The sequence below is a fragment of the Carcharodon carcharias genome, chromosome 14, assembly GCF_017639515.1.
Source record: "Carcharodon carcharias isolate sCarCar2 chromosome 14, sCarCar2.pri, whole genome shotgun sequence".
Lineage (NCBI taxonomy): Eukaryota > Metazoa > Chordata > Chondrichthyes > Lamniformes > Lamnidae > Carcharodon > Carcharodon carcharias.
Genome location: NC_054480.1, coordinates 5,174,357 through 5,189,370, shown reverse-complemented (window position 1 = coordinate 5,189,370; position 15,014 = coordinate 5,174,357). Strand labels below are relative to the sequence as shown.

The following is a 15,014-nucleotide window of genomic DNA, read 5'->3' as shown; positions in this document are numbered from 1 at the left end:
TCAGAAACTTGCATGCTCGCAAAATCATTCTGCAGCTGTATGGAGTAATGACTGAGCAAAACAAGCTCAAAGTCATGATTTTTCTTAGTAGGCCTTTTATAGTACGTATTCCACATGAACTTATGCCATGCACAAATCCATATGACACTGTGAAGGATTGGAAACACTCATTGACAAATTGTGGCCCATTGTCAGAGGTGACAATGTCCAGATTGCCATGTGTTAGAGAACATCCTCTCCGGGGCGGGTATTTACAGATTCAAAGGGGAGGCCATGTAGCTTTTGCACCTTTAACGGCGGGTATAATAGTCTATTACTAATATTTTTCCTTTATATTCAAATAGGTCTGTGCCAAGGTGTTCCCAAGACCTTGATGGGAAGGAAGAGGGCAGAAGTTGCTCTTTCTGCTCCTGTCTGTGAATAGCACAGGTGGAGACCATCTCTTTGAAAGACCGTGAGATACCTGGTCACCATACAGACTGTTGTGCTCTAGCCCGACACTTGGTAATACCAAGTGAATCTTCTTGAGGACTTCCCAGCGGAGAGCTTGTGGTACCATACTTATACGTATATGTTCATCAGATACCAGGAGGTCGTCTACGATGCTAATGTGGTGGCATTGTTCAAAATATAGCCTCAAGACGGGTTTGCTTGGAAGGTACTGTGGCCATTTGTCCAGGCAGAATGTGAGAATCGGGATGCGTTCGTCATCTTGCCTTTGAGATTCATGAAATTCTTCCGCCTTCTAGTTTGTTGCAGCAAATATTGGGTATTTAAGGTCGTCAAGGCTTCAACTTCTTCAGTGAAGGTTCCAACTTCCAGTACTGAGAAATTGGTGGGTATTCTTGACAGTGTTGGCCGTAGTCTAATAGTTAACCTGTACGCATTCCATAGTAGCATCATATCACACAAGCCTCAATCAGAATCTCTGGATCCTTGATAACATCTTTGTGATTTCCTTTAAGTTCAGTCAGGTTACTGGCGGTTTATGGTTAGTCTCAATCTTAAATTGCAGGCTGAGGACTTAGAGAATTTCTCATGTGTCCAAATTGCTCCAAGGGCTTCTTTTTGTATGCCAGCATAGCTCTGTTCAGTCTCGGATAGTGACCTGATGCATAGTAAACAGATCTTCTTTTGCCATCACTGTGGACCTGGAATGGCACTGCTCCCAGTCCAGTTGCAGATGCATCAGCTGCCACAATCATTGGAAGTTCAGGGCTGTAGTGGACTAGGACCTCTAAGGATGTTAGCATCATTTTGATTTATTCAAATTATTGCTGCTGATGCTCAGTCCAGCACTGCACCTGGTCCTGTCCTAAAAGATGTCTGAGGGTTTCACTTATCTGGGCTAAGTAAGGTAGAAATTTTCCTAATTGGTTGACCATGCCCGTAATCCTTTGTAGCTCTGTTATATTTCTGGATGGCGGGAATTCCTTTATTGCTCTTGTTTTCTGTGGTTCTGCAGTAATCCCAGGCACATGTATATTGTGACCTAGGAACTTTACTGTGGGCCCAGAAAAGTCACATTTATCATTGAGTGTCAAGCCAGCCCCTTGCAGCTTTAGTAAAACATCTCTAACCTGTTTGTCATGTTCTTCCTTCGTTGAGCCATGGATCAAATCATCCTCCATGTGGCATATGACACCCTCCATACCCTCCAGTATGTTGGACATCGCCTTTGGAAAATTTCTGGGGTAGACAAACAGCAGACAGTTGAAACATTACTGTCCAAAGGGCATTGTGAAAGTGGTCAGGAGTTTTGGCTCCTGATCCAGTGGTAACTGCCAGGATCCACTGTTGGCGTCAAGTTTGGTGAAGATTGCATTGTTTACAAGTTTGGCCAAGTTCTCATTTGCCAATGCCATTGGACATATTTCTCTTTCCACTGCCTTATTGAGTTAGGTCAACATAGATTTGAATGGAAGCATTTGGTTTTGGGGCTGGCACCATACCAGAGCACCTCCTGGTTGGTTTAGTGACTGGTGAAAAGAGCCCTTGTTGAAACATTGCCTCTATCTCACTCCTGAATCTTCTCAGAAATGGGTGTGGAACCTTCCTGGGTGTAAATGGACAAACGGGTTAGGCAAATGGGTTTAACATCTGCCTTCAGCATGATGTGGTACACAGTCTTCAATTTACCTAAGGTTTTGAAGGGTATGAGGAATTCCCTTCTAAATTCATTATCTTGTGTTTGTGCGTTGACCACCAATTTTTATGAGCAGGTACAGAGCTGTGTAGCCTTTTCTGCTCCACAAAGAGCATTCTTGATTCTGGAAAATGTACGCATGGGCCTGAACTTCCACAGAGTGGCAATCAGAATCGGATTGCCACCCTGGTCCTACTTTCTTACCTTGTAATCTTTTCGATCCTGTCTCGCCTGACCTTCTGACTCAGGCCGGGCAAGAACTGTGCAGGGCCGTGGGCCCCTGAGGCCTTCAGTCGAGGGCCGGAGAGTGGGAGGGAAGGAGGCCACGACCCCTTTTTACGTCACCAGCTACCGTGAATCAGGTAGGATTAAAGGTCCAGCCAGGGAGAAGGTAAGATTGTCAGCTAGGAATTTTGGGGTGAGGGGGGCAGTCAGGCATTCGGGGAGGGCACGTAAAGTGGGAGTCAGACAGCTGGAGCGGAGGGGGCTTCAGGCAGCCGGAGGGAGGGGGGGAATCTGAGGGGGCGGAGGAGAGAATTGGATGGGGGATGATGTTCAGAACAGCCAGAGGGAGGGTCAGAAATCCAGGAGGGGGAGGGAGAGGGGGATTGGACAGCTGGGTGTGGGGGAAATCGGAGAACTGAGGCGTCAGGGACAGCGAATTGGACATGTGGGGTGGGTGGCAATGATTGGATAGCCAGAGGGTAGGGAAGAAATCAGAAAGCCGGGGTGGTGGTGGTGGTGGTGGGGGGAGGGGTGGGGTGCGATCCGAGAGCGGGTTGGTCAGACACCTGGAGGGTGTGCGGGATTGGAAAGCCGGGGGGCAGTGGGGGGTTGGGCACTGGAGTTGAGCTGAAGGGGGTTACTGGGGTCTGGTCAGGCAGGGGTAGTTGGGGGGGAAGGACAGCATTTGTAGGTGTGGGAGCAGCTCCTTGGAGGGCTCAGAGATTGGGGGTGCCCCATGGGGGAATCCTGTTGGCAGGGGGGTGGTCTGCAGGTGGGTCAGTACAATAGTTACCCAGAAGCAGCTTTAATTCTTCTTTTTCTGGGTAACCAGTGGTGTAACCCAGTCGGCCACCCAAAGTTTGAGATTTAAATCGCATTTGGTTTGCACTTCCAGGCAATTGGCATGCAAACCTTCTCAGCATCTCCTTAGGCCATCCCCTAGTTACTCTGCCCTGGAGCTCAGAAGTTACGGCCTAACTTTGTACTTTAACCCTGTACCATTAAGCTTGATTCCACCTTTTTTATTATTAGTTAACAGGATGTGGGATTTATTGCCCTTGAGAACTGAGTTCATTTAAGAGTCAACCATATTGCTGTGGGTCTGGAGTCACATGTAGGCCAAATTCTCCAAAGGGGGTTAGTATCCAGATGAGTTTTTACAACAATTGACATTAGACTTTCAATTACAGGTTTTTTAATTGAGTTCATCATCCTACCATGCTGTGGTGGGATTCGAACCCCGGTCCCCAGAGCATTATCCTGGGTATCTGGAGTACTAGCCCAGTGATAATACCACTACAGCACCACTGCCTCCTTGGACCTTAAGAGTTGAATAGAAGAAGACAGCAGAAGTATTTTGACAGATAAAACTGACTCCAGCTCCTGTGTCCAGTTTGAATTCAGTGGGATGTCCATTGGCTTCAATTTTAGCACCTCCAACGCTGGCTTTTTTTTTCACATTATTGCTCCTAGGAAGGCGATTTCCTGGTTGGGTCTTGAGTTTCTTAAATGGAGATTCCTTTAATAGGTTTCTCCTTCTGTCTGGTAAATGCAGATGTCCTGGAATGGTAAACCATTTTAAAATGTCCTAACTTGCCCCAGCCATGGGACTGCACAGTTTGGACGGGACAATCATCCCACCTGTGGACCTTCTTCCTGCCCCAGCGGGACATTGGAAAATGATGGCTACCTTACTGTACTTTCGGTTTTACAACCTTAAACTGAACAACTTCATTGGGCTGTTCCTGCCGGATTTCCCTCGCTTCTCTTACAAAGACTCTATTCTGCCTCCGGTCTCCAGCTTGCCTGGCTTTACTTAAAGTTAAATCTTTCAGAGACTGTAAAAAAGACAGAGAGGTTTTCATCTAAAACACTGCAAATATTCTATCCCTGATCAGGTCGTCTTTTAATGTTCCAAAATCACAATTGTCCGTTAGACAGTCCAATTCATTAATGGATGAGTCAATTCCTTCACTTGGTTTTGACTGAGTCAATTAGATTTTTCCCTCGATCACAATATTTCTAGGGGGACTGAAGTACCTTGTGAAATCCTCACAAAGGCTCCAGTGACATCCTCACAGGAGGCTGTCTCTTTGTTCTGACCAGCACATCAGCCGGATGCTCCCGACAGCAAATAGCAAAGAACTCACCAAGCCTCCTTAGACAACATTTTCCAAACCCATGACCACTACCATCTAGAAGAACAACGGCAGCAGACAGATGGGAACACCACTGCCTGGAGGTTTCCCTCCAAATCACTCACCATCCTGCAGTGGTTCATGAAGGCAGCTCACCACCTTCTCAAGGGCAATTAGGGATGGGCAATGAATTCTGGCCTAGCCAGTGAAGCCCACATCCCATGAACAAATAATTTTTTAAAAAATAACAAAGTGCTAACTTGGTCTTTTTACTTGCAAGAACTGAGGTATTGCGGTACCAAGTGAATTATTTTTTGCCATTTTTGCTATTGTTCAGCTTGTTTGGGTCCCTCCATGTATTGGAACAATTCTGGGATGGGAAAGGGATTAAACATTTCTCACCCTGGTCAAAGTTCCCTTTTCCTGCACTGCTCGCCTTGCTAGTTGCAGGGCTGTCCTTGTGGTTTTCCTCTCTGGTCTGGTTTCTGGGTTGGCCTCTGTTGGATCCTGGTCACCAGTTTGTTGGGACTTATGGATCCAGGTTGCACGCTTCTTGTGGGGTAGCCGAGTTGGTACGATAGACAGAGTAGGTCAGTAGACACGTCTTAGGTGGAACACATTGTTTATTTACAAAAGCATTCAGCAGCTACACTTGTGTGCTTTCAACTCAAACCCTGTCCCTACATTACAGACTCTAACTATAGACCACTGGCTACTAAGGTAGCCCGCACTACTCTGCTATTGGATACCAATGTCACGTGATCTTCCATTATATCTTTCTTCTTAAAGGTATATTACACATCAGATTACCACATCCCTCTCCCTTTACTCAGAAATACATTCTATGGTCACAATTACAATTTTCTCAAAATCTCAAATTATTTACACAGATAAGTAATTTACAAATTCAGTCTTTCTGGGGGTTTCCTTAAGCATGTAGAATGTCTCAGCTCTACATCTTCAGATGATTTTTCAGGAACCTCCTTTTCTGGTGTTGTCTGAACATCAGGTTCTTCGGTAGACACCTGAAAATCTGTTTCCTCAACTCTTGCAGGTAAAGCCGATCCTTCAGACACATCTCCCCTCGGTTGAGTTCTTTCATCAGGAAACATTGACTTGGCCGTGAACACTAGTGGAATCATTTCTAGGTGATTTTTTTCTCCCTTCCTTATATGATCCACATGTCTCCGTATGACTCGGTCTTCCACCTTCATGTGGCAAGGTAGAGGTCCAGTCACTGCATTTATTTCACCCGATAACCACTTTGGTCCTTCTTCAAAATTCTTCACGTGTACCATCTCTCCTACGGTAAACTTCCTCTCACAACTACGCCAGTTATGTTTAGTTTTCTGTCTTCCCTGACTCCTTTCCACCTTCCCCCCTAAATTTGGCATTATTAAACTCAATCGCGTCCTGAGACAGTGTTTCATCAATAATTCCACAGGTGTGACACCTGTTGTTGTGTGAGGGGTGGTCCTATAATGGAAAAGAAAGCGTGCTAGCTTGGTTTCTATGGAATCTCCAGTTAATTTCTTCATGCCTGCCTTGAATATTTGAACCGCCATTTTGGTCAGTCCATTTGAGGAAGGGTGGGTACGGTGAAGTTTTTACATGAGTGTTATCATTGAGGCTGATAAATCGTTGAGACTCAGCACTCATAAATGCCATGCAATTATCAGATCCGACCACTTCTGGTAATCCGTGAACGGCAAGATTTTGACGTAGCTTCTCAATTGTAGCAGAAGATGTTGGTGACTTCACCTCATATGTGTCCATCCAGTTAGAGCGAGCATCAACAATGAGCAGAAGCATTGGCTATGTGGGACCTTTAATGGGAACAATGTGTAATCATACCCATGGTCTTCTTGGCTACTCCCAAGGGTTAAATGGAGCTGTTGAAGGTAACTTTTGCACTTGCTGATGCTGCACACAATTCTTCACTAAACTCTCTATTTCTCCATCCATCCCAGGCCACCATAGATAGCTGCGTGCTATGGTCTTCATTCAAAATATTCCTGGGTGTGCGCTGTGTAGTTCAATTAACAATGACTTTCTTCCTTTTGAAGGAACAATCACTCATGCTCCCCACAATAAGATACCATCCTGGCTGGTTATTTCATGTCTTCTGTTAAAATACGATTTCATTTCATCAGATACCCACTCTTGTGACCAACCATGAAGACATTGTTCTCGTACTTTGGCTAAGCCTGGGTCTTGACTTGTCCAGTCTCTGATCTGTCTGGCACATAACGGTGATGAATCTAAGAAATTCAACAACAATAGTCGTTCTTGAGGAACTAGAACATCCTCATCTTTTTCTTATAAGGGCAAATGACTAAGTGCATCAGCATCTGCAATTTGACTTCCAGGTCAACTATTTGGGCCAATATTGGCCCAAATTATCTCAGCTGTAAGCTCGATTTGAGTGAACTCACCGGTTGAGCTTTCCAGAATTTCATCATCTGTCTACTTCTTAGAAAATTCTGCAATTTTTCTCTCTAAAGCCTCGTTAGCTTCATGCATCTGCTTCTCCAGTGCTTCCATCTCTTTCTTGCATTGGTGTACCGTCTCCCTGAATTCTTTCTGTTTCCCCTCATACCTTTCCAGGGGTACAAACTTAGACAGGAGGGAAGCTGGTTGAGTGTGAAGGTCTTTCAGCAGGTTTTCACTTTTCTTTCAGGAGTTGTTCACCTCGACCTGGACCCTGACCCTCAGGATGGTCTCTCCTCGTTCTTTTTGCTGTCCTACCATGCCTTTGCTTGAAACATCCTGCATTTCTTCAGGTTGCTGGGTCTTTATACTCTCCTTTTCCAAAACAGGAATATTTTCAGCTTCCTTTTGGAATCTCTGCGACAAATCAAGATTGATTTCCCTCAGCCAGTTTGGTCCTAGTAGGCTTAGTCCTCCACCTCGCAATACCAACACTGGTAGTTTTGCTGATTGGCTTCCGCAATGAACAGTTACATTACTTATACCTTTGACTTGGATGTCTTCAACCGTATAAGTTTTTAATTTGGCATCTGCTTCTTCCAAATTTAATTTATGTTCACCATAATCCAGATATTTGAAGATGTGTTCACCAATCACTGTACTGGAAGCTCCTGTGTTCACTTCCATTCTAGTAGGTCTGTCATTTACCTTCACTATTACATATCTTGGTTCTGTTCTTTTTTTTTATTCATTCACAGGATGTCAGCTTCACTGGGTAGGGTAGCATTTATTGCCTATCCCTAACTGTCCTTCGGTAGGTGGTGGTGAGCTGCCTTCTTGAACCATTGCAGTCCATGTGGTGTAGGTACACCCACAGTGCTGTTAGGGAGGGAGTTCTAGGATTCTGACCCAGTGACAGTGAAGGAACGGTGATATATTTCCAAGTCAGGATGATGAGTTACTTGGAGAGGAACCGCCAGGTGGTGGTGTTCCCGTCTATCTGCTGCCCTTGTCCTTCTAGGTGGTAGTGGTCACGGATTTGGAAGGTGCTGTCGAAGGAGCCTTGGTGAATTCCTGCAGTGCATCTTGTACAAGGTACACACTGCTGCTACTGTGCATTGGTGGTGGAGGGAGTGAATGTTTGTGGATGTGGTGCCAATTAGGCGGGCTGCTTTGTGCTGGATGGTGTTAAGCTTCTTGAGTGTTATGGGAGCTGCACTCATCCAGGCAAGTGAGGAGTATTCCATCATACTCCTGACTTGTACCTTGTAGATGGTGGACAGGATGTGGGGAGTCAGGAGGTGAGTTACTCGTCGCACGATTCCCAGCCTCTGACCTGCTCTTGTAGCCACAGTATTTATATGGCTAGTCCAGTTCCGTTTCTGGTCAACGGTAACCCCAGGATGTTAATAGTGGGGGATTCAGTGATGGTAATGCCATTGAACATCAAGAGGCGATGGTTGGATTCTCTCTTGTTGGAGATGGTCATTTCCTGACACTTGTGTGGTGCGAATGTTACTTGCCACTTGTCAGCCCAAACCTGGATATTGTCCAGGTCTTGCTGCATTTGGACATGCTCTGCTTCAGTATCTGAGGAGTCACGAATGGTGCTGAACATTGTGCAATCATCAGTGAACATCCCCACTTCTGACCTTATATTGGAAGGAAGGTCATTGATGAAACAGCTGAAGACGATTCGGTCTAGGGTTCTCCCAACCTTCAAGCTATGCAACAAATAAATATCTGAATCTGTTACTTCAGGCTCTTCTACATTGTAGATCTCATGAGGCTTTTCCTTTTGTTTTAAAGTCTGCCTGACTCTTTCCTTGCACTGTCTCATTAGCTGTCCATTTCAATGACAATAAAACATTCGATCTTTTTAAACTGCCAATCATTATAAGGTTGTCTGTTTCCACCCCTGTTGCCATTATTCCATGTTTTTGCTGCCAAGTCACTTCTTTTTATTTGTCTGCTAGCGGTGGGTGCTTACCGCTTCTTGCCCTTTTTGGCTGGGGCTTCCCGCCTAATGCGGAGGACAGCACCATTTTCACTCCCTGTATGGCTATCAAGTCTCTTACTGTGCTTTCCATGGCCAGTGCTATTTCTAATGCCTTCTTAAAATCCAAATTTTTTTCAGTCAATAATCCCTTCTGAATGGTGTCCTCATTTACACCGCACACTAAATGATCTCTGAGCATATCATTCAAAGATGTACCAAACTTGCAATGCTCTGTTAACTGTTTCAAACTTGCCACATAACAAGCAACTGTCTCCCCCGGGGCGCTATTTCTTGAGTTAAATTTGAACCATTGCATCCTTACCGACGGCTTTGGCTGGTAATGACCTTTTACGAGGTCCACCAATTAAAGCTTTTTGAATCAGGGGCACCAGGTGCCATCAGACTTTGAATCAATTCATAGGTTTTACACCCACACACAGATAAGAGGATTGCTCACCTCTTTTCTTACCCCGCAATCGTCCATGGCTGCATCGAAAAGATCAATTCTTCCAAATTGCAGCATTCTGTGAGGGGATTGCTTCAACGATTAGGATGAAGATTCTATTTACAATTACCTTGCAAGGTACAGCCCAATTTCGTTTCTCTTGATTTCTTTCATTAACTGGTTTTGTTCTCAAAGCCAGTTTATTGTATCTTCACTGGTTCCTTGCTTTTTTCTCACTTTTTCTCTTGCCTTTTCCTCATTGCCAGTTTGTTGGATCCTGGTCACCAGTTTGCTGGGACTATGGATCCAGGTTGCACACTTGTTGTGGGATGGCTGAGTTGGTGCAATAGACAGAATAGGTCAGTAAACAATTCTTAGGTGCAACACATTCTGTTTATTTACAAAGGTATTCAGCAGCTGCACTTGTGTACTTTCAACTCAAACCCTGTCTCTACACTACAGACTCTACAGACTACTGGGGTAGCCTGTGCTGCTCTGCTATTGGATACTAAGGTCATATGATCTTCCATTTACAACATTCTTCTTAAAGGTATATTACATATCAGATTACCACAGCCTCAAAGTCTTTCACCCGCTGTTCTGTACTGCTGGGTTTCTCTTCAGGCTTCTCCCGCCTTTTTCTACTGTTTCTCTGTGGGTGTAGTCACTGCTGCCACCATCTGTTATTGTGGGTTTGTCTCAGGATTCTAACTCTAGAAGAGATCTTGCTGGAGGCAACAGTCTTTCATTCAAACACGTTTATTTACATCACTACTTATTTACAAAGTTATAGAACACGAGGACATGGGTACAGCTCCTCTCTGAGGCACTTCTCACTCAACTTCTCTCAGTGAGTGACATCACGATGACATTGCTCCTTACGCACATGCTCAGTAGCTATCATTAGAGTCAACCCTTTACTCTATGTACGCCATCTTCTTGAACACCTGCACTTGTGTGGTGAAGGTGCCCTCAGTGTGCTTTTAGGTAGGGAGTTCCAGAATTCAGACCCAGTGATAGCGAAGGAGCATCAATGTATTTCTAACTCGAGTTGGTGTTCGAATATACCATAATCGGGAAGGTGCCTGCGTGAAACCCAATTAAACTGAGGGTCTACAATGAAGGGTCATAAATATTGGTGTAATAAATAGTTTTAGGACAGAGAAAAGGAGAAATTTTTTTTAGACAGAACAATGTGAGGTTGTGGAATATTTAGCGATTGAAGCAGAGATGCAGGAATTTCGGAATTGCAGGCTGTAAAAGACCAGGTCTATCTGATTTGTCTTCAACCCTACTGCTTTTGCTTTAGTTGTGTTGGCATCACAGACTAATACCTGTAACCTGCCAACATTTATATGGAGAGTGCTAACATGACCTGCTGAAAACAAAGTGCTGATAATGAAAACCTATAAATAGAAATAATCTAAAGATGGGTCTTGAAAATCTCCCATGATAGGGCTGTGACTATCTCCTTTGGCAGCTTGTTCCATTGTGGGATTGTTCTTGGGAAGAAAGTTTGTTGATACACTGTCTTGGAAACAAATGGTCTTTATGTTTGTGTGGATGTCTGCCTCATGTTTTGTCAATGCCAGAGGGCAGCAGGTGTTTGTCCCTGTCGATTCCCGCCAGTCCATTCCCTATTTTACAGAACACGGTCAGTCTATTTTTCTCCCCCCTTTTCTACAGCGATTCCCATTCCAAATCACAGATCAAGGGTGCGATTCCAGTATATTTCCAGTATTGATTCATGCAGCATGTCTTTGGGTTACTTCAATCTTATTTACATCCCACGCCATATCAGGATCCCACACAGAACTTGCATCCCTCATCTTTTACCTGACCACCTGCCAAAAACAAACGCAGCAGGGGCCACAAAACCAGTCCATAATTGTTCCTTGCTTTGTTCAGAGCTTTCTTACTTTTCTCTGACAGGTTTTGAATTCCTTCCATTCCTCCTCGTCCTCGGACTTCTTAGCCTTGTTGCAGAGATGCTGTTTTGTTGGGCATAGCCTCCGGTGCTCTCTACGGAACCATGGGCTGTTTCTTGGATGAAAATCTGGATGGTAGGTATTTATCCATGGTTTCTGATAAGTCATTTTGTGCTTTGGCCCATTTTTCTTGCGCTGACAATGAAACTAAATTAATAAAGTAACAATTGCTGAAATTCTGAAGATGCTTTCTTATTTTGTCCTTGTCAGTTCATTTTCTCAAGACGATTTTCCTTTTGGCCTTTTTCTTATATTTACATAAGAGGTACAGGTCAGATATGACGACTCAGTGATCACTAATCCCTGGTTCGACAGACACTCTTGTAAACAAACTTGTATTGTTGGTGAGCACGAGGTCCACGAGCCTCATCCTTCTTGTTGGTTCTTCAACCAGCTGTTCCATTCCAATGTCAACAATCACACCTAAGAGATCTTTCGCAGCCTTTCCACAAGTGTAGTGAATTGGGATAATGTGTCCTGCACTCCTGTTAACATTGGGTTGATTAATCACAGAATCACAAAATTATTACGGAGCAGAAGGAGGCCATTCAGCCCATTGTGTCTGCCTGTTATGATGTCAGCATATGGAGTCTGGCTTTGGATCCTTTTTTAAGCTTTGTTGAGCTCCTTAGCCGTTTCTTTATGATCATGTTTGGGTTTATAGACTGTTCTTAGGATGACCGTACATCTCCCTTTCATTTCTAGTTGGTCTGATAATATTTCAATAGCCACATTACTGCTAAGGTCTTTCTGCTCTGCCATGACAAGCTCAGTCCTACAAGCTATAGGACTCCTCTATGGCCATCTGTCTACCTGTCTTTTAAAAAAAACTGTGTAACTTTCCAGGAACACTTTTGAGTTGTCAACATCTGGTTGCAGCCATGTTTCTGCCCCCTCAATAATATCTGAATCCTGTAGCTTTATTAATCCTTCCAAATCAGCTGTTTTATTCCGTATGCTTTGCAAGTTCCCCATTAGGATGCAAAGAGTTTTTTCTCATTTCTTCTAGTACTTTTTGATCTGATGCCATTAAAAAGACCCTGGTTATTAGCTTGAAATGGAGTCTGCTGACTGCTTTTGCAGACCCTCTCTCCCCCTTTGCAGCCCCTCTCTCCCCCTTCGCAGCCTCTCTCCCCCCCCTTTGCAGCCCCCCTCATCCCTCTTGGAGCCCCCTTCTCCCCTCTTGCAGACCCTCTCTCCCCTCTTGCAATCTTTCTTCCTTGGTACGCCTTCCCTTCCCACTCTTGCTTCCCCGATCCATTCCACTCCATAGCTAATATAATTTCTAATTTCGAGTCGGACTTGTGTCCGTGGCATTGCGGAAGCCTGAACACAGTCTCTCAGCAGCAGACAGGGGTTCAAGCCAGTGCTCCTTTACCACAGGTGCCATCTTGTGACTGGTGGTTCTATAATACAACAATAATGGAGTTGGTGACTAATCTCAGCAGTCAGCCGTGAATCAGTTAACGAGACGGGTGAAGCAAATGCTAACCTGGAACATAGGAACCAAGGTTCGTTCTCCTGCTTGTGTGACAGATAAACACCACCATACTGAATGACTCATTTCCATATTGTAATTCTATCCCTGGCTAGATTAAGCCTTCAGCCCATTGCTCACCACATATTAGTGGGAGCTGTGTAATACACAAAACCTACACATGACAAAATGAAACACAAATCCATTGTCTACCACTGGAAGCAGAGACTCATTTTGGCTTTAGTCATCTCCTCCTGTGCACGATCACAAAACCTCCCAACTTCAACATTACCACCAAACAGCATTAACCACGTTTACATAAGGGGAATAACTAAATTGTTTGCAAAATTCTGGAATAGGAGTTACACCGAGTTAATGACATCAGTAGAAATGTGTCATATCTCTAACCTCTTGCCAATTTATATTTGCAAAACAGAGACAGAAACAGAAAGTCAAATTCAGAAATTGCCAGAAATACCCAGCAGGTCAGGCAGTATCTGTAGAGAGAGAAACAGTTAACATTTCAGTTTTAACAAAATGTTTGTTCTTTTCTCTCTCCCAAGACACTGCCTGAGTATTTCCAGGGCTTTCTATTTTTAATTTCAGATTTCCAGCATCTGCAGTATTTTATTTTTATTTCTATTTGTTTCGATGTTTTGCAAATAGATATTTTTCATCGAATGTAACGATTATTCTCTAATAATTAAATTTAATGACTATTCTCTAATAATTAAATGTAATGATCATTCTCTAATAATTAAATGTAATGATTATTCTCTAATAATTAAATGTAATGATTATTCTCTAATAATGGAAAACTTCCTTACAAAAAATTGTTAGACTGGAGAGAGCAGATAAATAATGAAAAGAGCAATTGGGTTCTCTTTCTAATTTTTGCAGAATGCACAAAATAAATGCACAAACTGAACAGATCTGAGAGAAAGAGAAAGGGAGATAGACACACAAGGAAGGAGGGAATGAGGAAAGGTACAAGGGAGGGAGGGAGCGAGCGAAGGAGGGAGCGAGCGAGCGAGGGGACAAGTAAACCAGCCGTGCCGTGCCAGGGATCAATCTACCAAAGGGAGAGTTTCACACGGATACCTAGGATCTCCTGAGCAGCACATTCCACACATGGAATCACGACGTGATTTGTGTTTACTGAAAACAAGGGGAAAATGGGAATTAATAATGATAATTCCCTGTGATTCAGCTGCAGAATCAGTAGCTCAGCATTCTCCAAATAAAGCAACTTAGCTGGAATGAGCAAAACTCCGTTTGAATTTCTCCATAAAGGATCTATGTTCTCTCACAATTTTCATTTTAGTCACAGAATCTATAAAAAGGGGAGCTCCTGCGGCTCAGTGGGTCGTGCCCCTGTCTCTGAGCGAGAAGCTTCAGGAAGTCCCACTCCAGGACTTGTTGGCCACAGAAGGAACATTCTTGACAGAGTTCAACAGGCTGATAATCAGCCTGCTAATCCTTCCAATACTTCCCAATATTCCCCAAAGGGAAAATGTACATTAAGATACTAAACAAACAGAATCTATAGCAGGCAGCGAAAGAATGCAACTCTAATTTGTAAAACTGAGGGATCATTCAGATAAACAACATCCTTTCACCTTCAAAAGTGAGTGTTGTTATGGGATACACTCAGTCCCTTCCACTCCACTATGAGTGCATTACCATCTGCCCTGTTTATGTTAGTATGCAAATATTTCTGAGAGGAGAGCACAGGAGCGCAAAGGCCCAGCCCCTGGTGACAATGTTTCACTAAGGACCCGCCCTGAAAATTTGGCTAACTATCTTCTCCAGTTTGTGACTTGCTGCAGTTGGCGTGACTGTTCCCATTGGTGCTGGCCACCATCCAGTATTACACCCACATGCCAGACTTCATTGGGGGTGAATTAGTCCTTGCTGGGACAGTAATAGTAAATGGGTGATAACAAATCAGAGCCCACGTTACACCCAGCCCAATTTTAATTTCTCATCTGTGTTACCAACAAATGCCAATTTCACCTCTCCTTCCTGCAACCCCACCCCTCCCCCCACCCCCCCACCCCCCCCCCCACCCCCAAAATCAAGATGTTAACTCAGAAAGAGGGTATTTTCCAGTTATTCAGCCATGAAGGGGTGCCGAATCCCATTCTCATCCAACACCTACTTGTT

At 44.1% G+C, this 15,014-nt stretch overlaps 1 protein-coding gene across 3 annotated transcripts in view; it reads right to left on the bottom strand.

The window, feature by feature from the left end:
- LOC121287439 (potassium voltage-gated channel subfamily KQT member 2) overlaps positions 1-15,014 on the bottom strand; it is a 165,191-nt gene that overhangs the window by 33,333 nt on the left and 116,844 nt on the right. The window contains exons 10-11 of one of the 3 annotated variants that reach the window (XM_041205322.1): positions 9,396-9,402; positions 9,265-9,272 (exon numbers count right to left, since the gene is read on the bottom strand). The exons of 1 other annotated variant lie outside the window; for it this stretch is intronic. In XM_041205322.1, coding sequence (XP_041061256.1) covers positions 9,265-9,272; positions 9,396-9,402 — 15 coding nt within the window. Of the gene's footprint in view, positions 1-9,264; positions 9,273-9,395; positions 9,403-13,949; positions 14,007-15,014 lie in introns of all 3 variants that reach the window. One more of the 3 variants, XM_041205320.1, reaches the window with a different exon arrangement.